General features: G+C 38.7%; 1 protein-coding gene across 1 annotated transcript in view; it reads right to left on the bottom strand.

Moving 5' to 3' along the window:
* The window catches only part of aass (aminoadipate-semialdehyde synthase), a 48,487-nt gene extending 26,351 nt beyond the window's left edge, over positions 1-22,136 (bottom strand). The window contains exons 1-8 of the mRNA XM_005458361.3: positions 21,979-22,136; positions 16,268-16,504; positions 13,423-13,599; positions 10,815-10,899; positions 6,394-6,461; positions 6,135-6,281; positions 5,950-6,028; positions 4,140-4,267 (exon numbers count right to left, since the gene is read on the bottom strand). Of these exons, the coding sequence (XP_005458418.1) occupies positions 4,140-4,267; positions 5,950-6,028; positions 6,135-6,281; positions 6,394-6,461; positions 10,815-10,899; positions 13,423-13,599; positions 16,268-16,486 (903 nt within the window). The 5' untranslated portion in view covers positions 16,487-16,504; positions 21,979-22,136. The remainder of the gene's footprint in view (positions 1-4,139; positions 4,268-5,949; positions 6,029-6,134; positions 6,282-6,393; positions 6,462-10,814; positions 10,900-13,422; positions 13,600-16,267; positions 16,505-21,978) is intronic.
* Between the last annotated feature and the right edge of the window lie 967 nt (positions 22,137-23,103).

Here is a 23,103-nt window from a genome sequence, read left to right as displayed (position 1 = left end):
TTTTATGTTTGTTTGCTTTGTTTTCATGTTAAATATATTGTCATTGCCTCATCATGTCTTATTTTTCTGTATTTGTTTTTCTATTGTTTTCTCTTGTTCATTAAGTAATTGTGAAGCACTTTGGTCAACTTTGGATAAGGATGGTATTAGTTATACTAAAATAAAGAAAATATTAAAAACAGAGCATTCATTTTGAAAGATTAAAACAGTAACTATGTGCATTTTAAAACTGACCCCACATATGCTTTTTGTTTTCTCAAATTAGTACTCCACACTATGGACTGTGCTCAGTCCAGCTATGGTTCCAATACTGCTCTGCACAGACAGCAACCTGCCCCGTTCTCCATGCATCCATGAGCCGCTCTGCCACAGCTCAATATTCCATCTGCTACATGTTCAGCCTGCAATAGTTATTAGTCTTTTATCTAACTACAGTCCACTAGCCACTACAGTATCGACAACTGATCGCTAATATGGCTATCAGATAATTACTAATAGTATAATATAATATAATATTTTAGTGTTGTTGAAACGGAAACATCACCTCTGAAATTCCTCCTAAAGTGTTGTTCAGTGTTATAAACTACTTTAGCTCTTAGTCAGAGAAGGAACTCTTTGGCTCTCTGTCTGCAATGGTGCTGTGTTAAATTCTATGTCAGTTGCATTTAATCATTAGTTATTGTTAATCTCTGGCTCCCTTCCACAGTATGTCTTTTGTCCCGTCTTCCTCCCATCATCCCCAACTGGTTGCAACAGATGGCTACCCCTCCCTGCCTGAGTCTGGTTCTGCTAGAGGTTTCTTCACTTTAAAAGGGAGTTTTTCCTTCCCATTGTTGCCAAGTGCTTACTCATATGAGGTAGTTCGATTGTAGGGAATTTCTCTGTATTACTAGGAAAAGCGAAGAAGATTGTTTGAAGATTTTGCCTGAAATGCTTAATAATCTATTCAAAGCTTAACTTGTTAAATGAGTTTAACTACATAATATTACCAAAGTATCAGCCATCTTAAATGTAAAACACAAGAATACCAAAAATTAAAAACGAGCTAAATAAAGCCAAAAAAGTACCTAAACTGAGCTTTATTTGCTGAAATTTCCTTTTTTTAAAACCAGAAAAAAAAGCTAATCAAAATGTAATATGAGAAACGACCTAACATAAGCTCAATGCGAATCCATGAAACATAAGCAGGTAGTTTCTAATTGGTGGCAACATGTAAAAACCTCTCTAACACACACACACACACACACACGCACGCACGCACCTAATAATGTTTACAAATAAGGATACACACAAACACACACTTTGATGAACACACGTCTGTCCCAGTCTGACACTGTTTGCAAATATACACACACACAAGGGAGTGACACAGTGGGTGTGAGAGTGTGTGCCTCTGTGTTTCCATACCAATCAAGCAGTCTGAATCAATGGCTGCCTTTTTCAGAGTCACTGATCTGAAGCTGCTAAACTTGAATCCAGCAATCAGGAGCAGCTTGCGTCAGCTTCCTTAGACTGTTTAGTTTTTTTCCCGCCAAAACAAAGAAGAATGAAGAAGCTGCTCAGATACCCAAAAAACAAAAATGGTTTCCACAAAACTGAAAACTGTAGGTCCCAGAGACAAACTTAACTACGAGTACAAGGACATGCTACTGAAACAAAAAACAAAAAAAACACTAAAATTGACAGAGAAATGGCAGTTTAAAAATTCTATATATATTTTTTTTGTCCAAGACAGAGATGGTACGCCTGACACTCTCAGGCTCCTAGTTTAAATTTTGTAGATCTCTGTGTTTTGGAAAGGTCATTTTCTGAAAGAGCACAAGCATAGCTACATTTTAATGTATAAACCATGTGGGTAGAACAAGATAACCAAACTATCAGTGTAAAAAGCAACACTACCAAATATTGAAAATGTGCTAAATGTGCAAAAAAAGTATCTAAACTGAAGTTGATATCTATGAAATGTCCTTTTTTTTTTAAACAAGAAAAAAGCAAAACTTGGAGCTAAAGCTCAACAAAATGAAAAAGTACTGAACCAAATGCTGTACAAGAGAAAAACCTGAAAACCTGAAATAAGCTCAGTGGGAATCTATAAATTATAAGCGGGCAGTTTCGGATCGAAAGCATTTTGTAAACACGCATCTGACACAAAAACAGATACAGCTGTAACTATCTAATTAGGTTTTGTTGTAGTATTGATTAATATCTAAGCACTGACTTTTTGAAAACCCAACCCTAAATATGTTAGCAATACATCGTTAAGTAGCTTATTATTGTGTATCTGATTGATTTCACTGGGTGACATTAACTCACGAGGCACATTCCTCATAAGAAAGATTAGACAGTTACAGCTGCAATTTCCATCACACTGGAAAAAAGTCTTAAGTGAATGTGAGTGCAAATGGTGTGTGTCTCTATGTTAGCCAGGGTGTACCCTGCCACTCGCCATGTGGCAGAGTATTAGTTCTCGGGGCCTTCTGAAGGCCAAAGTTTTTCTTTGGTTACATTTTTACTCACTTTTTAGTCCAATCCATGACAATTTTCAGAGGGATGTGTTTCTTGTTTGTTAAACCACTTAAAACCGACACATTTTAAAATGTAATATAAAATCTATATTTTTGCTACAACTACACGATTCCTAATGAGCTATTAGCCAATAACTTGCATATCTTGCCTGGTATGCTTTACGTTAGAAAAAATCTTTTTGAGGAAACTGGACAAGTGGAGGACCAAAGAAGTGCCAAGCCTAAAAATAAAAAAATAAATCTACAACAGATGAACACTCTCTGAAAGTCATGTCCTTGTGTATCACATCATACGCATTTGCAACCCTTTTGAGGCAAATTTCTCTCCATAATGGGGAAATGTATTAAAAGTCAAGAAGTCTTTAGTGTGCAACATACATCTTGTCTTCTTTTCGGGGTCCAGAGGACACAACAAACACCTCCCTGGCATTTTTCCCTCACTACTTGAGTTATACATTCCACTTATCTGGTCATTTTTCCTTATCACCCAGAGCCCATCTCAACTCCTTCCTGAACTCTTCACAATATTCTTTCTTCCTCAACTTCCACCATTTAATCACTGTTACCTTCATTTCCTCTTCTTTCTCTTCATTTTCCTCTCCTTGAATCCCATAACCATCCAACTACCAACTGAAGATTATATTATATATTATACCCGCTGCCACCACCTTGCCATTTCCTATTTCTGTCAGACTGCACCTTCTACATGAGATATAGCCTCACCTAACCTTTGTGCATCTTACTCCACTCTTGTACGCCACGTGACGTTCCACCCTCTTCTTGAAATATGTGTTCACCATAATCATTTCCATCTTTTGCAAATTCCACTACCATCTGCCCTTTCCATTTCTCTCCTCCACACCATACCTACCCAACATCTTCTCATCGTCTCCTCTGTTCCCTTAACCTACATGTCCCTGAGGACACTCTCTGCCACTTCATCTAACGACTTCTGCATCCAGTAATGCCATTTCTGCACGCATGTACATTTCCAGAATTCCGTATTCTTTTCTAACCGACGTCTAACCTGTGGGTCAAATGCACTAACAATATTCATACCTTCATTTTCCAGCTTCAAATTCATGATGCTGTCTGACACTATTTTTCAAGATTACCCCTACTCCATTCCACTTCCTCTCTACAGCAAAGTAGAACAGTCCAGATCCAGTGCTACTGGCCTTGCTACCCTTCCACCGGGCCTCATGCACACACAATAACTCAATCTTCCTTCTCTCCATATCAGTGAGCTCTCTCTCTTTACCAGTCATAGACCCTCCTTTTAAAGTCCCTACTCTCCCCTCCATAATCACATACATTACCCCTTTCCTTTCCCTAATCTCTAATAATCTACATAAAAACATAGGGATTACCATGGTAAACACAGATCCAGAACCCTGCAAGTGCGCTTTATATTCGTATTTATATTTGTACTTTAGTGACACATCAATACAGCATGTGTTTTGAAATGCCAGCACAACTTGACTTATTCATGTCTTATGTGTTGCTGATTGAACTAGAGGACAAGGCCCCTGAAAAACAGACAGGAACAGATGGGGGGTGGGGGGGGGGGGTGGTAAGCGGGGTTTAGTGACAGACAAAAACTAAGAAACTCACGCTGGTCCTGAAGTGGGAAGTGTACAGTTCTGGATGGATCTCATACTCAATGGGGTCATAGATGCCGTCACTCTTTCTTACAAGGTGGTGGTGTCGGCTAAGAACGGTGGCATACACTTTGGTCATATCTGGCAAGAAAACAAGCATACAGTTTGTTCTAGTTAAATGAAATTACATAATATATCTTAATGATAGTCATAAAAACGAACAAACACAATTGGATAATAAAAGGTTGTAGGAATACAGTTAGCTTTAGCCATAAATTAGTATATATCTAATCTTAATGTCACATTAATGATTCTAGTAATATTTTGATTTAATCTTTAATGATAATACAGAGAACTGACTTTGAATCCTAATAATTAGAGAGGTTTACTGTCGTGGGGTGTGGAGTTAGACGGAAAGCTGCTCTCATAAAAGCAAAAGAAAACACTCCAAATAAATATCACTTGACTTGTCAACTTGCAACTAACCAGGGCACATCATTCATGTCTCACAGACTAAAAGGACTGTACGAATTACTAGCATTAAATCTGTTCGGACCAACTTCTGCCACCCTCAGACTCATGGGGTGGTGGAACGGCTGAATAAGACTTTAAGCTCCATAATTCGCAAGTTCATTTACGAGGATGAACACAATTAGCATTGCCAGTTAGACCCTCTTCCGTTTACAGTGAGGGAGGTGCCCCAGGGTTTCATGGGATTTTCTCCCTTTAAGTTACTGCTCAGCAGAACTACACTACTGCCCCTTGTGATGCGATAGCTTTGTTTGAAAAATCTTCACCGAGCATAACACCCCAGTAGATCTCAGACCCAGCAACACCCTCAGACAAAAAAAAATGGAAAAACACTGGAAAAACAGAAAAGAAAAAAAGAAAACAATGTTGTGTATGTTATATGATGAGGAGTACTCAGACCAACACAGAGGAGGGACGAAACAACCACTCCAAAGGTATATAGCACCACAAGAGAGATCCAGGTCTTTAGGACAAGATTCAGCTATAATTTCACTTAAATGAGGAGACACACTGTTTTGATGATGCTAATATTCACATTTTGGACAGAGGAGATGGATGGTTTCAGAGAAGAGTAAATGAGTACATTGATATCCACTGAATAGACGTAGTGGCCTACAACACCAAACAGGTGCCACCTATAATACAGTCCTGAGATCACTTTCCCAGTGATTCACCTCCAATTCACACCTTGTCTCATGCGATCCTAATGACTCACATGATGGCAGTGTGGGTCAGTGACTCTCAGTATCTCAAAGTTGACAACCCCACAAAAATAGAGATAGAGTATAATATAAAATGACAGATGTTTTAATATCATCATCTGGTATATTTTGCCCTAAAATAAATTCTCAGATATTTTGTTTTTTTAGGTTCATGACTTTTCAATTTAATCACAGAGGCAGAAAAATAAAGGAACATAGTCAAAGTTTGGTTAATAGTAAGAACTTTTCGATCAATGTAGAAATTCATAAATTTTGTTATTTACTAAACACATTTAATTTGTATGTTCTCAGGTTGTAACATTTATCTGCTGTGCAGGTACAATGATCTACATGTTAGATGCACTTTCTGGTAATAAACTGAATTAATAAACACTTTAATTGTTATTATAATCTGTAAGCAATGTTTAATTTAAGTCTTTGTGCCTTTTGTGGTATCCATGTTTTTTCCACATTCGAAATAACAAGATCAGACTGACCATTTCCCCAAAGAACTTGTGTGTTTAAAGTGCTACAACCCACCACGGTCACTCCAACAGCTGAAAATTGCATGATGCTCAAAATATTTCATACCTCCTGTTTCAGAGACGTCCTTCAACTCGTGAGGTTCAACATATTCAACAGGAAGCTCGTTGATGATGTCTTGGGCTCCCTGCAAGAAAGAAAAAAGTAGCATAAAATGAAACATTTATCACAAAATCCTCCTTAATGTATTTTTTCTGACTGAGTGTTGTTTGGTTGTGTCTAAGTTTTTGTACCTTGGAGACGTTTCCTGTTCCAGTGAAGCAAAATGTGAGGGGTCCAATGGATTTGGGCATAAGCCCCATTGAAATTTCATACCCACAGTCCCTTACTGCTTGGATGGCCTGGCTCACATTCCTATAGTTATGAGCCATACCGATGTGCTGGATAGGAACCATGTGGGGAAAAGGACATCACATGTGAACTCTTTATAAGGAGGAAGTTGTTTTTTGTTTTTAACATTTTTTTGAAATGATAAAGAATGGCCACTCTTACCATAAACGGAGTGTGGTGGCCGAGAGCCAAGAAGCGCAGCCCCAATCCATGCAAAATGTTAATCATTCCTGAAAAAAATAGAAAGAGAGATTCATTTACTTCAAAAAGAACAATTTACTAAATAATAATACACAAAATAGTAATTTATAATGTGGTCATCATAAAGGATTAAAATGACAGAAATATTTATAAGACAGAAAAAGATGGTTATTAATTCAAGGTTAGTGGGTGATTCCTTGTATTCTGGGCCATTTGAGTTCCCATGACAGACTCAAAGTACTGTATGTTGTATAAAAATGGGTCAGTATGTATTTGTAAAAGCTTGCCTTACACCATCAAACTCCCATCTATCATAGAAAACCATCTTATGTACGAAAAATTATCTTCTTAATTGTCTTCTAGTTACATGACTTACAGCTAGTTGTATATATATTTTGGGAGGGAAATCAAGAACCAGAATAAACAGCTTTTTCTATCTGATTTCTCAGATTTTTTGTTTCAATTTAGGTTCAGATAAAATAATTATATTGGGTGATTTTAACATTACTGCACATGCTCAAAAAAGTCGCGTCAACATGGCATTTGATCTACTATTAGACTCAACTGGCTTCTCCCAAATTGTAAAAGAACCCACCCACCACTTTAATCACACTCTAGATCTTGTTCTGACATATGACATAGAAACTGAACATTTAACAGTGTTCCCTTAAAACTCTTTTTAGTCTGATCATTTCTTGACAATATTTAAATTTATGATAATGGCTTACACAGCAGTGGCTAATACAGTCATGGCAAAAGTTTTGAGAATGACACAAATATTGGTTTTCAGAAATTTTTTTATGATGGCAATTTGCAGAAACTCCAGAATGTTTTGAAGAGTGTTCAGATGAATTGCAAAGTCCTTCTTTGCCATGAAAATGAACTTAATCCCCCAAATCATCAGTGCCATAAAAGGACCTTCTCAGATAATTTCAATAACCGTCTCTTCTGATTGTGAAAGAATGGGTTGCCATCAATCAGGATTTGGCCCAGAAGCTGATTGACAGCATGCCATTGCAGAGGTCTTGAAAATGAAGAGCCAACACTGCAAATATTGACTCTTTGCATAAACTTAATGTAATTGTCAATAAAAACCTGTGAAACGTATACAGTGCTTGTAATTATACTTCAGTACGTCACAAAAACAACCATAGGTTTCTCTTAGGCACTGTAGCTAGGTTAACTAAAAGTCAGCATTTTGTTAAGCCAAGCAACCATAATTTTTAATGACTTCATTTTTCACAAATAAAGAGTTTAACCATTAGAAAAACAATTATTCACAGCTACTCTCAATACTATTGATATTTAAAGGGGGACATGGATTGGTCACAAGCTTTGGGTAGTGGCCAAAAAAACAAGATCATGGAAATGAGCATAGGAAACTGCAGAAAATGAGTTTTGTGACTGGCCTTTTCCTACCTTCATCTTTGATATCAATTTGAAAATCCTTCTTGAGTTATTGCATTCACAAAATGTTCAAACTTGATCTTTGACCTTTATATCAAGGTAATTGAGATTTAAACTCATCAAAGTTTGAAAATCCTAGGTGACATCCTTTTAGAGTTATCGCATTCAGAAAATTTTCAGACAACTTGACCTCTGAACTTGAGATCAAGGTCACTGAAATTCGAACTCTACGGTATCAATTTGAAGCTCCTACGTCATGTTATAATGGTGTAGATGTTAATTAAGATTAATAATAATTCAGTGTCCAGAGTTTTACTGACCCATGTACATTCTTATCGGCTTGTGAAAAGCTTTTATTTGTTTATTTTTAAATATTAATGCGATCTAATTAAAACAGTATTTTATTTTATAGCCTGCTTACTGCAGGTATCTACATGTACGGCTGCCATCAGCCTTCATTAAGCTGTACAATTTAAACATGATACCAGGTATCAATCATGGTCTCAATACTATCAGGTTAACAGTTCATCTGCATGTTTTAATACAACTTCTAGAGGCTTACTGCAGCGGTGGACAGAGTTTGTTGATCAGGTGCTTTGATGAAGGATTCCCGCTAGCAGTTTTCTCAGTAAATGTTTTAATGGTGAGTGCTGGTGATGCTGTTTATGCATGTTTTCTTTCACGCAACCTGAGCTCACCGTCTTGGTACCGGATGAGGCAAGTTGTATAAAGCGCTTTGAGTGCTCAGGAGAACAGAAAAGCACTCTACAAGAACCAGTCCATTTAATGTTTGTCATAAAGAACACCCTTAAACCATTTGAGCCTTTTGTTTTCTGACTTCACTGGGCCAGGAGGAGCTCTTTTTGATACAACTAATTGTGGGTATTTTTCCAAACATGCAAAAGATCTTTGGTTCAAGACCAGGAGGAGGCACAAATTCCTAGAAGGGTTGCGTCAGGAAGGGCGTCCAGCATAAAAATGCGCCAAATCAAGCACACGGATCCATGTCTAAAAATAAGGGAGCACACGAAAGAAGAGTATGGCTGGACAGAAGAATTTCATATGACTCCTACTTTCATTTTTCTTAATGTCAGTAATGAAGTAAAGTTATGTAGCAGTTTATACTGAATAACAGATTTTGATCCTGCAAGTCGAAAGTTAACAGTGTCAACATTGGTCTGACTGATCAAATGATAAAGCCCATGTTTTTTCAACTGATTCACTTCTGTCTGTGATCTGATCTCCACTGATCCCAAAGTTTGCTGCAGTGTAAATCTTTCTAGACAGTCGAGGAAATACAGTGGCTTGCAAAAGTATTCGGCCCCCTTGAACTTTTCCACATTTTGTCACATTACAGCCACAAACATGAATCAGTTTTATTGGAATTCCAGGTGAAAGACTAATACAAAGTGGTGTACACGTGAGAAGTGGAATGAAAATCATACATGATTCCAAACATTTTTTACAAATAAATAACTGAAAAGTGGGGTGTGCGTAATTATTCAGCCCCCTGAGTCAATACTTTGGAGAACCACCTTTTGCTGCAATTACAGCTGCCAGTCTTTTAGGGTATGTTTCTACCAGCTTTGCACATCTACAGACTGAAATCCTTGCCCATTCTTCTTTGCAAAACAGCTCCAGCTCAGTCAGATTAGATGGACAGCGTTTGTGAACAGCAGTTTTCAGATCTTGCCACAGATTCTCGACTGGATTTAGACACCAGACAGGTCAGGGATAAAGTTATTGAGAAATTTAAAGCAGGCTTAGGCTACAAAAAGATTTCCCAAGCCTTGAACATCCCACGGAGCACTGTTCAAGCGATCATTCAGAAATGGAAGGAGTATGGCACAACTGTAAACCTACCAAGACAAGGCCGTCCACCTAAACTCACAGGCCGAACAAGGAGAGCGCTGATCAGAAATGCAGCCAAGAGGCCCATGGTGACTCTGGACAAGCTGCAGAGATCTACAGCTCAGGTGGGGGAATCTGTCCATAGGACAACTATTAGTCGTGCACTGCACAAAGTTGGCCTTTATGGAAGAGTGGCAAGAAGAAAGCCATTGTTAACAGAAAACCATAAGAAGTCCCGTTTGCAGTTTGCCACAAGCCATGTGGGGGACACAGCAAACATGTGGAAGAAGGTGCTCTGGTCAGATGAGACCAAAATGGAACTTTTTGGCCAGAATGCAAAACGCTATGTGTGGCGGAAAACTAACACTGCACATCACTCTGAACACACCATCCCCACTGTCAAATATGGTGGTGGCAGCATCATGCTCTGGGGGTGCTTCTCTTCAGCAGGGACAGGGAAGCTGGTCAGAGTTGATGGGAAGATGGATGGAGCCAAATACAGGGCAATCTTGGAAGAAAACCTCTTGGAGTCTGCAAAAGGCTTGAGACTGGGGCGGAGGTTCACCTTCCAGCAGGACAACGAGCCTAAACATAAAGCCAGGGCAACAATGGAATGGTTTAAAACAAAACATATCCATGTGTTAGAATGGCCCAGTCAAAGTCCAGATCTAAATCCAATCGAGAATCTGTGGCAAGATCTGAAAACTGCTGTTCACAAACGCTGTCCATCTAATCTGACTGAGCTGGAGCTGTTTTGCAAAGAAGAATGGGCAAGGATTTCAGTCTGTAGATGTGCAAAGCTGGTAGAGACATATCCTAAAAGACTGGCAGCTGTAATTGCAACAAAAGGTGGTTCTCCAAAGTATTGACTCAGGGGGCTGAATAATTACGCACACCCCACTTTTCAGTTATTTATTTGTAAAAAATGTTTGGAATCATGTATGATTTTCGTTCCACTTCTCACGTGTACACCACTTTGTATTGGTCTTTCACCTGGAATTCCAATAAAATTGATTCATGTTTGTGGCTGTAATGTGACAAAATGTGGAAAAGTTCAAGGGGGCCGAATACTTTTGCAAGCCACTGTAATTAATAAGATTAGGAATCCTTGCAGCCTTTCTTACCTGCGACACCAGCCCACTGGCCAAACGCTACAATCCGGAAACCATTAGCATCAACCATCTTCTCATAATCAATGAGCCGGACCTCCTGCACAAACAAAAGTGGACTTTGTTAGTGTTTTTGAAGATTGTGAATTTAAATGGAAAATTTATTTTGTATTTTGTCAAAATAAATAATAATGAGAGTTAAAACTGTTTTTTATTTTATTTTTAGATTTTTGAAAGTAACCACATTTTAAGCTCATTCCCTGTGGGAAAAACTCCTACTGTATGCTCCGATCCCCATCAAAAGTAATTTGTCTCTCAGATATATGGTATATTATATTCAGTCGTTAATATATTCTATATTAACGACTGAAATCATGTAAATCCATGTCCCCCTTTATGCAGTGATTACACTGAGCAACATGGACAGTTGTAGACATCATAAAGGAGAAGTCAACCATTTGGCGACATGTGCAGTTTTTGCATTGTAATAGTAAATCTTTACAGAAGTGTCTGTGCATCAAAAAAACAGGAAGGTGAGCAGAAATCAGCACAGACTGTCATGCTCACTGTCTGATGACAATAATGTTTTAAAAAAATTAAGGTTTTATTTCAGTCTTACCCCCGCATACTGTGAGATGCGACTCTACTGAGAGAGGACCGCTGCTGTCAGGCTACAGCAAGTTCATGAAAAAATTAACAGTATTAAAGATTGTGAACTATGACAGCTTTGGTTTTAACTTAATCTTAATCCAGTTTTGGTGTTAATGTGTCAAAAAATGAAAACAATCATTGCTGGAAGCAGTTAACAAGCTTGTTTTCATTAACATTTAAACTTTCTGAACAGGTGATTAAAAGGACTGAAATGAAAGCTGTTGGCTTTTTATCCCAAAAACTGATCACAGCACATGTGAATTTGTGTGTGTGCGTGTGTGTGTGTGTGTGTGTGTCAGTGAGGAGAACCTGCAGGTCTCTACTGCTGTTGGGATTGAATCACAACAAAAATACAACACATGCTGGAAAATGGAAAATGTGTGTCAGGCGAGTCTTGGTTTCAGGTTTCAACACTCTTGCCTGTCATTGACCTTGTGAAGGGTGATCATAGGATTGCTTCACTTTGCCTGCAGTGCTTGAGCTGAAACTTGAGAAGAGTTCAACTACTCAAGCAGCAACATCTAAACTAATCGATTTAGATTATTAAAATATTCACAGAGAGCAACATAACTGCTTGTGGAATTTTGCTCCCAAAATGAAACCGCCAATCACTGCAATGAGTAATCAGTCTGTTGTATATGAATAAAGACAGTAACCAGCAGCTAGTTTGGTGATCAGAGCACGGTTAGCTTGCACTATATTTTTTGTTGTTGCTTATAATGGTCCTGTTAGCAAAGACAACCCCAAATGACAAGTGCACCCACTGTCAAGTGTTGAAGCAACGTGTACATCTAAATCCTGCCTTAAACCCTCACGCTGTTAATTTCTTGAACCTAGGATCCTCTTGCTGTAAGGAAAAAGTGCTGACCACCACACTGCCCACCTTTGTCTTTGACTCAGCATATTACTTAAAAGAAGAAAAACTCATGTTTAAAAAAAAGTTATTTTCAAGGCTAGCAAAAGAAGAGAAAAGAGACAAAAGAATGCTTGGGAGGAACTTCTTGTATCTCAGATAAATACAGACTTTCCCTGCATCATTTAAAGTTGTATACTGGAAATAGGGCTGGGCAATAGGAGGAAAATATAATATCACAATATTTTTGGCTATATCACGATCTATATCACAATATGTTTAAATAACCTCCAAAAACAAATGTTATTTTCAACCATATAGTGCCTAAAATTGCACTAGTATACTCACTCAAATTGACCACTCAATATTTTTTTCTACTTTGAATACAAAAAAATCTGAACAAATTTAAACGTCTTATTTTAAACATGTTTTAACCATCAGTTGCACACAGAGGTTTTTCACAAATGACAATACTGTCACAGTAAGTCTCTCTGTGGTCAACACCAAACCTTTAACAAACAAAAGATCATAGCAACAAAAATTTACATCAAGCAAGAATTCACGAGACAAAACAAAACAGTTGAATTAAAAAGGTTCTCTTTTGTGCTTCTAACCAATAAGAATTGTAAAATAAAAAATGTGATGACCTCAAATTAGGGAAACAAATCTCTAGACAGTGACTATAAAAACAACTGACCAATAGTTTTTAAGGCATGTTTTGCAAATTACTGCGTTTGAAATCTAAACGACAGCTAGTCTCATTATCTCGCTCGTCTAAAACTCCCGCTGTCGCCATGTTTTTCCCCATCTGGTAGTATATAAACACGCATGCTCAGTGCAGTGTGCCAGGTAGAAAACCTTCCAGTTAGGAGGGGGGATTAATGATGTGTTCGCAGTGTGCGAACACTGTCTGCATTTAAACTCAGCAAATTAAATGCAGACAGTTTAACATTGCCATGGCAATTTATACTAGATGGTTACGATAAAGCCATTTTAACCATCATATGTGGAAAAACTCACGATACCATCAAGTATATTCGATATATCACCCACCCCTAACTGGAAACATGAATAAACTGATTGAAAAGCAGGACCACTGCAGGGTATTTTAGGGCTTACCTTTTTCAGTATGTCATCCAAGAGCCCCATGTTGGGTTCCTGAGCCTTAATGGTGTGTGAGAAAAAAGCGTACGTCTTCTTGGGAATGATCTTCTCCTCCGGCGGCCTCTTCACTCCAATTATCAGTGATGCATCTGAAATGTTCTCCTGAACGATAGCCCCTGCCTTCATATAGTACTGAAAGCAAAGTACGGTCTAAATGTTATGGCTCACAAACTGTTTTTAATGTGTCTTCAAGCTTGTCTGTATTTTTAGTCCCACAAACTACACATTTTATAGGTACAATATGTTTTTAGAGGAAGCGAAGATGCCTAAAAGTCACTAAATGTAAAATCACTAAATACTATCCCAAAAAGTTGCTTCTGTTTATCTGGACGTAGCATTTTCAGTGGAAGAAACGTTTCGTCACGCACCCGAGTGACTTCTTCGGTCTCAGCTGACTGCAGGTTTCCCCAACCTTATAAACAGTACCTTTGCACAATGACTGAAACTAGAACCACTGACAAACAATGAGCTGTGAGGTCAGCTTGATCATTACTATGCAAATTGTCATGACCATTGATCAACAACCACTGATCAACACCCACTGATCAATGACCATGAGTATCATTCACAGAGAGTTGGGGAATGGCTGTAAGATGGCGAAAAATGTACCCTTAGGCCCCCTCCTTGATTCAGAGATGGTCTTTCCCTTTTCACGTAAATGGCCTCCTTGACTCCGCGCTCAAACCAGCGTTCCTCCCTGTCCAGGATGTGTACATCCTCATCATTGAAAGAGTGTCCACTGGCCAGTAGGTGTAAACAGACTGCGGCCTGACGAGTTAGCTCTTCACTGTTGTGCCATCCGCTTTGCCAGAGGTTGTTTGGCTTCCGCCATGTATAGATCCTGGCAGTCCTCCTGGCACTTAACAGCGTACACTACATTACTCTGTCTGTGTCGGGGGACCCGATACTTGGGATGAACGAATTTCTGGCGCAGCGTGTTTTGGGGTTTGAAAGTCACAGAAACGTGTCACAGCTGTTCTGATACTCCTGACACATAAAGGATCACTACAGGTTTTGGCTTAGGCAGCAGTTGTCCTTCTCTCCTGGATCAGCTGGAGCTTTCTTTTGGCACCTTTCCAGCTTTTACAAAAGTCCAGCTGGGATAACTACATTTACTCAGGGCCTTCTTGATGTGATGTTCTTCTGCTTCCCTGGCCACTGTGTCTGCGGGGATGGTGTTCGCTCTATGTTGTAGTTTCCTGATGACACCCAGTTTGTGCTCCAGTGGATGATAAGAGTGAAACCTTAAATACTTAAAAGCTTGTTGGTTTATGGTACACATCAGCTTTTAGATGTCCCCCATTACTGATGGAAATCTCACAGTCTAAGAAGGCTAACCTGCCACTTTTCATATCCTCCCTGGTGAATTTGATGTGCTGTATCCACTGAGTTAATGTGATCAGTGAATTGTGGTACGTCCTGAGATATGATTTTCACCCAGGTGTGATCCACACACCTGAACCAATGACTTGGTGGTGTTCCAGGGTAGGATAACAGAGGACTCTGTTCCATTTCTTCCATGTACAAGTTGGCCACAATAGTTAAAACTGGGGAACCCATGGCACACCCATGTTTCTGCCTGTAGTAGTGATCCTTGTATGTGAAATATGTGGAATGAAGATCCAGTTCCAAGAGCAAACACACTTGGTCTGTGAACATCAAATAAAACCATCTGCCGGCATAATGACAGCTCTCATCTTCTCAACAAAATCAAAAGTGTTCTGCATGGTGTTCAGAGCTGCCTACCAACAGCTTGAGGATCAACGCCAGAAACTTTGAGACGTTACAGGTGACCGAGTTAATTATACAGACAATGGGTCTTAAAGGCAAACCCTTTTTATATTACTGATATTATTATTGATATTTATGATCAAGAAACTCACCTCACAGCTCACTGATCGTCAGTGGTGCTAATTTCAGTCATTATTGTGAGATTATTCGGTTATCATATGTTACCTTATATATGTAATCAAAGTAGTTGAATTATGATACTGCTGTAGATCATATTATGCCCCTTAATATAGAGTGTGTGATCAGTATGTAGTTTTAGTTTGCATTATACTTCTGACTTAAAAGAGTGTGAAAATCATTAGATCTATTGGATTGACCTGTATTACTCGACACTGTTGAATGTGTTACACTGTTTCTTGACATTTCATACTGCTGAATCATGAAGAGAATGTTGTGTGCAGAAGACCTTGTGCCGATAATAGAAGAGACAGACCACATTCCATACCCCCACCTTTACGGAGAGCAGAAAGACAGGGAGCCGAGGTCATAACTTAGGCGCCGTAAGAGAGAAAGAATGTGAATGTTTAGGCTTTTACGACTAGGTGGGGGCCACTAGAGGCTATAAGAAGCTGAGTAACCCGTCACCATTTTGAGACTTGCTGTGACCCTCTGCAGGCAGGTCTCCCCATCATGATGGTTCTTATGCTCTTAAGTGTTGAATTATATGGAAATAGAGTATTGTTGATTGAGCATTTATACACCGAGTATTGTCCTTCCTTCAGCCCAAAGATTAAAAGAATTGGGAGATTTTAACATTATGCAAAGGTACTGTTTATATGGTTGGGGAAACCTGCATTCAGCTGAGACTCAAGGAGTCACTTGGATGAGTGACGAAATGTTTCTCCCACTGAAAACGTTATGTCCAGATGAACAGAATCAACTTTTTGGGATTTCCTTACCTGGATGATTGAGCATGCATCAAGATATTAAATACTACATTCATAGATCTGAAAATCAAAAGAACACCACCTGAAGAAGTGAAAATTAGACAAAGTATTCCTTCTCTCACCTTCTCATGAATAGCTCTGCGGTTGGATGGCTGGACCAGGACTTTAACGCCAGCATTTGTGAGCTCTTTGACATGTCGTGGTGCCAGTGGCGCCCTCCTCTCCCAGGGATTGACATCCTCGCGACGTATAGCCATGACGGCCCTGTGGTGCTCATAGCGCCGCTGGGCCACAAGACCGGTGCACATTCCCTTACCTTGATGATGGAGGATTCGGAACATGACTTCACCTCCTCCTGCCTGAAAAAGAGAAAAGAAAAGAAAAAGACAAAACCACAGTGATTACCGCGAAATCGTTTAAGCAGAGAGAAACAGAAAGGGCAACCTGTGACAAGGCAAGGGAGAGTGTGACTGAAAGGTCAAACATTTGCTGCTGGGAGAGAAGTGACATGAGCTCACAAGGAAGCTGTTCTGACAGACCAGGAATCACATTAACATGTTATAACATGTAAATTATTTTTAACAACTACAATAATTTATTATTATTGATAATACTCACTTCAGTTTTATTTATATAGCACCAAATGCCTCAAAGTGATTTATATAATAAGGTAAAGACCCTACAATAATGCAGACAAAAACCCCAACAACCAAATAATTCTCTGAGCAAGTACTCTTGTTCTATGGCCTCACCAAACTCCTTCCACACCAGAGTTTTTGTTTCAGCTGCCAGGCATTCCCATCAAGCACTTTCTATATGTATGGGTCTATACAACCTGATCTACCTGACCTGACCTGCAATCTGGGGGTGTCCTGGTGCCAAATGTACTTATTGACCATTGTGTATGAACTAGGGATGTGCATGACTAGTCATTCATGTGACTAATCGTCACTACTGTCACTAGTTGGAACTAGGGATGGCACGATACCACCTTTTTAATTTAGATACCAATATTGTAAAGTTGGATATCTGAAAAACAAAGGAAGTGCAATATTAGCATGAAATGGTGTTTATATTCAACAAACAATTGTAGAATGGACGCTTATATACTTAAAGTTAGTGCTGGGTGATATGGAAAAAATATTTATCACGATATGAATTATTTTATATCACGATAACGATACATATCACGATATACCACCTGACCTGTGGTCATCTGTAAAGTATGCAGTCTGTAAACAGCGAGTGGAGAGGGTGCAGTCTTTGTTTTGAGTTACTGTAAAGCATGTCGCAAATCCGGGTGCATGTAAAGCAGCACCATGTTGCAAAACAACAAGACAGAGTTTCTTTGCGAAAAATGTCATTTTTTTTATACTTTATTTTCTCTTGCATGAAGTTAAGAGTATGTATAGTGAGAAGACAACATTAATATATTTGCACAGGCTATTTAACCCTTTAAGACCTACCATAGAACCAAGTCCGCCAGAGCTTATCTTTACATTTATTTATTTTGAGTGTCTTCATAGTTTTATTTTTGAGATACACAAATTTTTATATACTACAGGAAAAATGAAAATAAATAAATGCAAATTTGCAAAAACACAGCATGTGCATCAAAATAAACTATTTACAGCAGTGTAATTTGACTTCTAAGCATCCCAGAAATAATACAGAAGAACATAAAGTCAAACATGACTTTTAAAAACACCAACATAGGCTTTGAAGCTTAAAAAACTACATTTTCCGCGAAAATGACGTCACTTCCGGTTTCGGACATGTAATGGCGGACATGCGTTCGCGCTGAGTTATATTCCAATGTAGGAAGTGTTATGAACAGCTGATCGGATCGGCAAAGCCTGTTTCTGGAATATTATGTTTTTGTTGCTGCAAGTCTGGAATATTATGTTTTTGTTGCTGCAAGTCTGGAATATTATGTTTTTGTTGCTGGAAGTGCTTTTTATGCAATTTTTGCAAAGCTATATGTGGAAGGAAATCGTGACCTAGGGCAAGCTAATGGAATAAGATGTAAGTACAACTCCGGTTTCATATGCAAAAAAAACATTATTGCGCTACCTTACGTGGTTACAGTTCTACAGGGATTTAAAAATAGTTAGGGAAAACGGAGTTTGCCTGCTCCGACCGGTTTTAAAGGGTTAATGATATATTTTATGTAATAATTTGTAAAATTCGGGTTAGAAACGATAGAAACGATAGAAGACAAATGGCACGATAGACACTTTTCTATCGTCCACACGATATATATCGTCATATCGCCCAGCACTACTTAAAGCCATCACATTTTACATTTATTAAGTTTATTTATTAAGTTAAATTGTTTTTCTTGTTTTTCTGTTTTGAGTACAATTTAAATTCATTCATGCATTCAATATTGGAGAATGTGATTAATGGTTTCAAATGCCTTTGTTTAGACAGTTTTTGGCCATTACATACTCCACAAATTTAACTTGATATCTGAGTGTTTTTCAACTTTACGCTAGTTGGTTAGTCTAATTTATTTTCCTTGTTTAGCACACTAAGAAATTAGTCACCAGGAACATCCCTATTTTGAATGTAGTGTTCAACATGGACTTGCACATAAGTCCAATAACAAAACTCCACTCAGCTTAAGCTTAGGTAGAGCTCAGGCAGGTCGTTTCGCCCGATTACACCCAGCTGGCTCTTAACGTTGTTGACCACGTCAGTGTTGAAGTCTCCCAGTAGGACAAGGGTGTCAGCAAGTTGGAGCGCCCTCAAACGCCCCAGCAAGTGACTCCAAGAAGGCTGGGTATTCTAAACTGTTCAGTCAGTCTTCCCTTTGGGTAAGGGAAGCAACCCTCTCATCCACAATGAGAACCTCAGTGTACTGGCAGCAAATTGATGGGATACAAGAATACCCACCCATGGGTATTCTGGAGTTGCCTCTCACCGAGGGCAGACTGAAACAGAGCCCAGTCCCTCTTCATTACAATGGTTCCAGAGCCAAAGCCATGCGTCGAGGTGAGCCGAACTATATCTAGCCAGTATCTCGCAATCTCATGCACTAGTACAGACTCCTTCCTAGGGCTGTTCGATATAACGATATATATCGGATGACGATATAAAAACGTCTATCGTTTCATTTTACGCTATCGTTTGTTTCGTGGTGTCGCAAAATAAACTGTTTACGGCAATATTTTTTCATTATTTTGATGGTCACTGTAGCTGCTATATGAATTTCTTAAAGTTCTCTCTTTCTCTTATATTTAATATAACCACACTACAGACGGACAAGCACTTGTTTTTATGCGTTGTCGTTAGCAACAACGACGGTAAAACCACCTCGTGTCCGCTTGTTTATTTTCCACATAAACCTTTCACAATAAAGCTCAAGATCCTGTTGAGACTTTTCAAAATAAACTGAATCACGTGAAAGATGCAGAGTATTTACGGATGAGAAGCAAAAAAGAGCCGTCAGCTGCTAAAAAATAAACCTTAGACTCAAACGTTAGAACAGGCTTTTCCCCGCAGCACGCCGTGTAATAAATACTCACAAAGAAAACGGCGGCCGTTACAACCTATGTCTAAAAATGTATCGTTTCATGCATCTGTTAAAACACTCGACTCCAGGTACGCGACGCCCAGCTGGAAACACTTCATGCAAGTCGAGCTGCCCAAGATTCACAGAATTTACAGAAAATGTTACATTTTTGTGATTTATATCGCTATCGGACGATAGATGTCTTAATATCGGGATATGAGATTTTGGTCATATCGCACAGCCCTACTCCTTCCCCCACCAGCAAGATAATGTTCCGATATCCAGCCCTGATAGCCAGGGACTGGACCGCCAGTTTCCAACAATGGTGGCAGCTACTTAGTTTTAATATTTCTCTTTCTGAGTCAGAAAATAAACTTTTAAGATATTTTCAGGCGAGAATGTAGCTGTGTAAACTTCACATATCTGCTCGATTTATCAAGACATCACATATTTGCAAAAGTGCTCTGACGTTTTCTGATTAAATAGAAATGTGAGATGGTCGAGAATGTACTCCAATTTCCTGCTATATTTGAGGAAGCAAGGAGCAGACGGCTGAGTTTATTAAACTCAACCGAGACAATCTACAAATTTCATTAAAAGTTTAATAAACTATCATCTTGTCTTTACTTTTAGCTAGCACATACCTTAAACACTTCAAGTTGTAAGCTAATGATAGTTATATAAGAGCAGATGCATGCTGGTGCAATAAGCTTTATGTTTTAAGTCCATTGGATGCATGATCTGATTGGTCAACTAATCACAAAAATAATCGGTGACTGGTCGACTATCAAAATAATCATTTGTGGCAGTCCTACATCCATGTACATACTGGAAATGAGAGCCTCAACACGGCATTTAACCTTTCATTAGAGTCTACTGGCGTGATTCAAAATGCAAAAGAACCCACTAATCACTTTAGACACACTCTAGATCTTGTCCTGACATTTGGCATAGAAACTGATCATTTAACGCCATTTCCTGAAAACCCTCTTTTGTCTATCCATTTCTTACTAACATTTACATTTACAATAATGGATTACACCAAAATGGAATAGATTACATCACAGCAGATGTCTTTCTGAATGCGCTGTAACCAAGTTTAAGGATATAATTAATCCACTGTTATCTTCTTCAATGCGGAAAAAATTGTAGAGCAGCTACCTGAAGCTACTTCCACAGAGGTTGATTATCTTGTTATTATTTTTACTTCTTCACTGCATACAACTCTAGATACTGTAGCTCCTCTGAAAAAGAAACCTTCACATCAGAAGTACTTGACTCCCTGGTGTAACTCACAAAAACGCACCTTAAACCAGAGACCTTGTAAGCATGAGACGAAATGGCGTCTCACCAGTAAGGCTGCAGCTAAAAGTTATTTTGGTAGTTGACTAGTCTGCCAGATTTTTTGTGATTAGTCAGTGATTATTTCAATAACTCTTATCTCCGCGTCCTCTGGGCAAATCTGTTCTAGTTTCCAGTACCTCACCTGCTTAAGTCTGCCCACCTGTTAATATCACCCAATTGTCTTGTTCCACAGCAAATTAAAATAATGACCTAGGAAATCAATTTGAAAAAAAAAATCAAATGTATTTTTAACATTATTCAATAAGACCGTCAGAATAAAAATGAAATAAATAAAAATATTAAGTAATACAAATTAGAATACTAGTAGTATTTAAACAAACAAAACATTACTTTTTTTAACCACTCAGTGGAACAAACCACATTTAATATTGTTACCTGCGTTTTGTTATCTCTAGTAACTCTCCATTGAATCTCGGGCTTCAGTGCCTTATTGTTGTGAGTACTCTACATTAAGGCAAAAGGTTGGTGATCAATTAAAATGATTATACCTCACAAAATTTTAAAACGATTAATTGGCATGGTTTTGTCCTGTATTATTTTTGATATAACTGTCATTTCCCATGGGCCATGCCCAAGTCAGAGCAAGGCTAAACAACACCTCAGTGCATTTGCCAGACACTTTAGAAATGCTCCTGACAACGTAAAAATAACTCAATTGGATGCTTCTGTTAAGTGAGCCTTAATTACCACGGCATATCAAGTACATTACACTACTTTGTGATCGATAAGCTTGTTGAATACCACATTATTAACAATCACTGTCAAAAATCTAACAACACAGACACAGCAGTAAAATCAGTAAACATATAAGTGGACCTCTGCGTTGATTTTAGCTAGCAGTGTGGCTTTAATCGACACTGTCTGTTACCACATGGGTCAGTTCTGTTCAACACGCTTAACATTTCAAGCGCTCGATAATAGGCTAGACGTGCTGCAGCTACTCGAACCCACCTTACTGACTGGTTTCTTTACACCACAACGGGTCCAGGCGATGAAATTTGGCGACTGTTCACCGAAAACAGTGGAGGTGAGAAGACATTCAACTTTACGCAGACACTACTTCGCACGCGCACAGCCTGAACCAAGCTACTTCCGGTCACTATTTCAAAATAAAAGTAAAAATTAAAACCTCACGTAAGCAAAATTCTCCGTACCTACCTACATGCAATGTGATACGTAATATAATCTAACGTAGGGAAACCGGCAGAGGTAGAGGTCCTACAGGGTATGACCGTTAGTGTTACGAATGCGTACGTGCGTAAAATATGTAAGCTAACATGCGTAAAAATTACAAATATTATTTTTGTGCAGCGTTTGAGGACTCACAAATGCGTGGTATAACCCACAAGTACGAAGCAACTTAATCACACGTAAACCCATTTTATGAATGCGTTCATTCAAACCTGGATAAATAGTTATTATTTACACACGACTTATTAAGTTCAGCTTCTCGAATACGCTAAATTTCTCTTTTAAAAACTCTTCTTTGCATGCAAACGTCTAAAACTACACGTAACATCCATCTTGCTCTCTTAAAAAACCTTAAATAAGTGTGCACCAATCGCCTGACACGCACAAGTCACGTCTCACGCCCATGTGGGGTTTCGAGGCACTGCCAGCTTCGTACATATCCACAAATATAAGCTGCGTTCAACCTCCAGTGTAAAACTGGGACATCTGGGCTTTCACTGTTTTTTCTGCATGGTTTTTAAATGAAGCGTTCCTTTTTTTAAATAAACAGAACAGCTTGTCACCCCTCTACCAGAAAACGTAGTTTTAACAATTAGGCTTTACACAGTAGCCTCTGAAGGGTTAAATATGTTTTAAATAATTCGCTACTACATCCTGAAGTATTCAGGATTAGTCATTAAGCTAATTGTGGCTCTAGCTCGGGAGGTTGAGCAGATCGTCTACTAATCAGGATTCAATGCCTGCTCCAGTTTACATGCCTGTAGTATCTAGATACTAACCCCAAGGTATCCCTGATACGTCCATCCAAGTAGGTGTTTGAATATTAGATAGAAAGCACTTATGCAGAAAAAAGTTCTGCGCATGAATGGGTGAATGAGGCAGTTT

The sequence above is a fragment of the Oreochromis niloticus genome, linkage group LG7, assembly GCF_001858045.2.
Source record: "Oreochromis niloticus isolate F11D_XX linkage group LG7, O_niloticus_UMD_NMBU, whole genome shotgun sequence".
NCBI lineage: Eukaryota > Metazoa > Chordata > Actinopteri > Cichliformes > Cichlidae > Oreochromis > Oreochromis niloticus.
The sequence above is the reverse complement of the archived record's forward strand: the minus strand, read 5'-3'. Positions and strand labels throughout refer to the sequence as shown.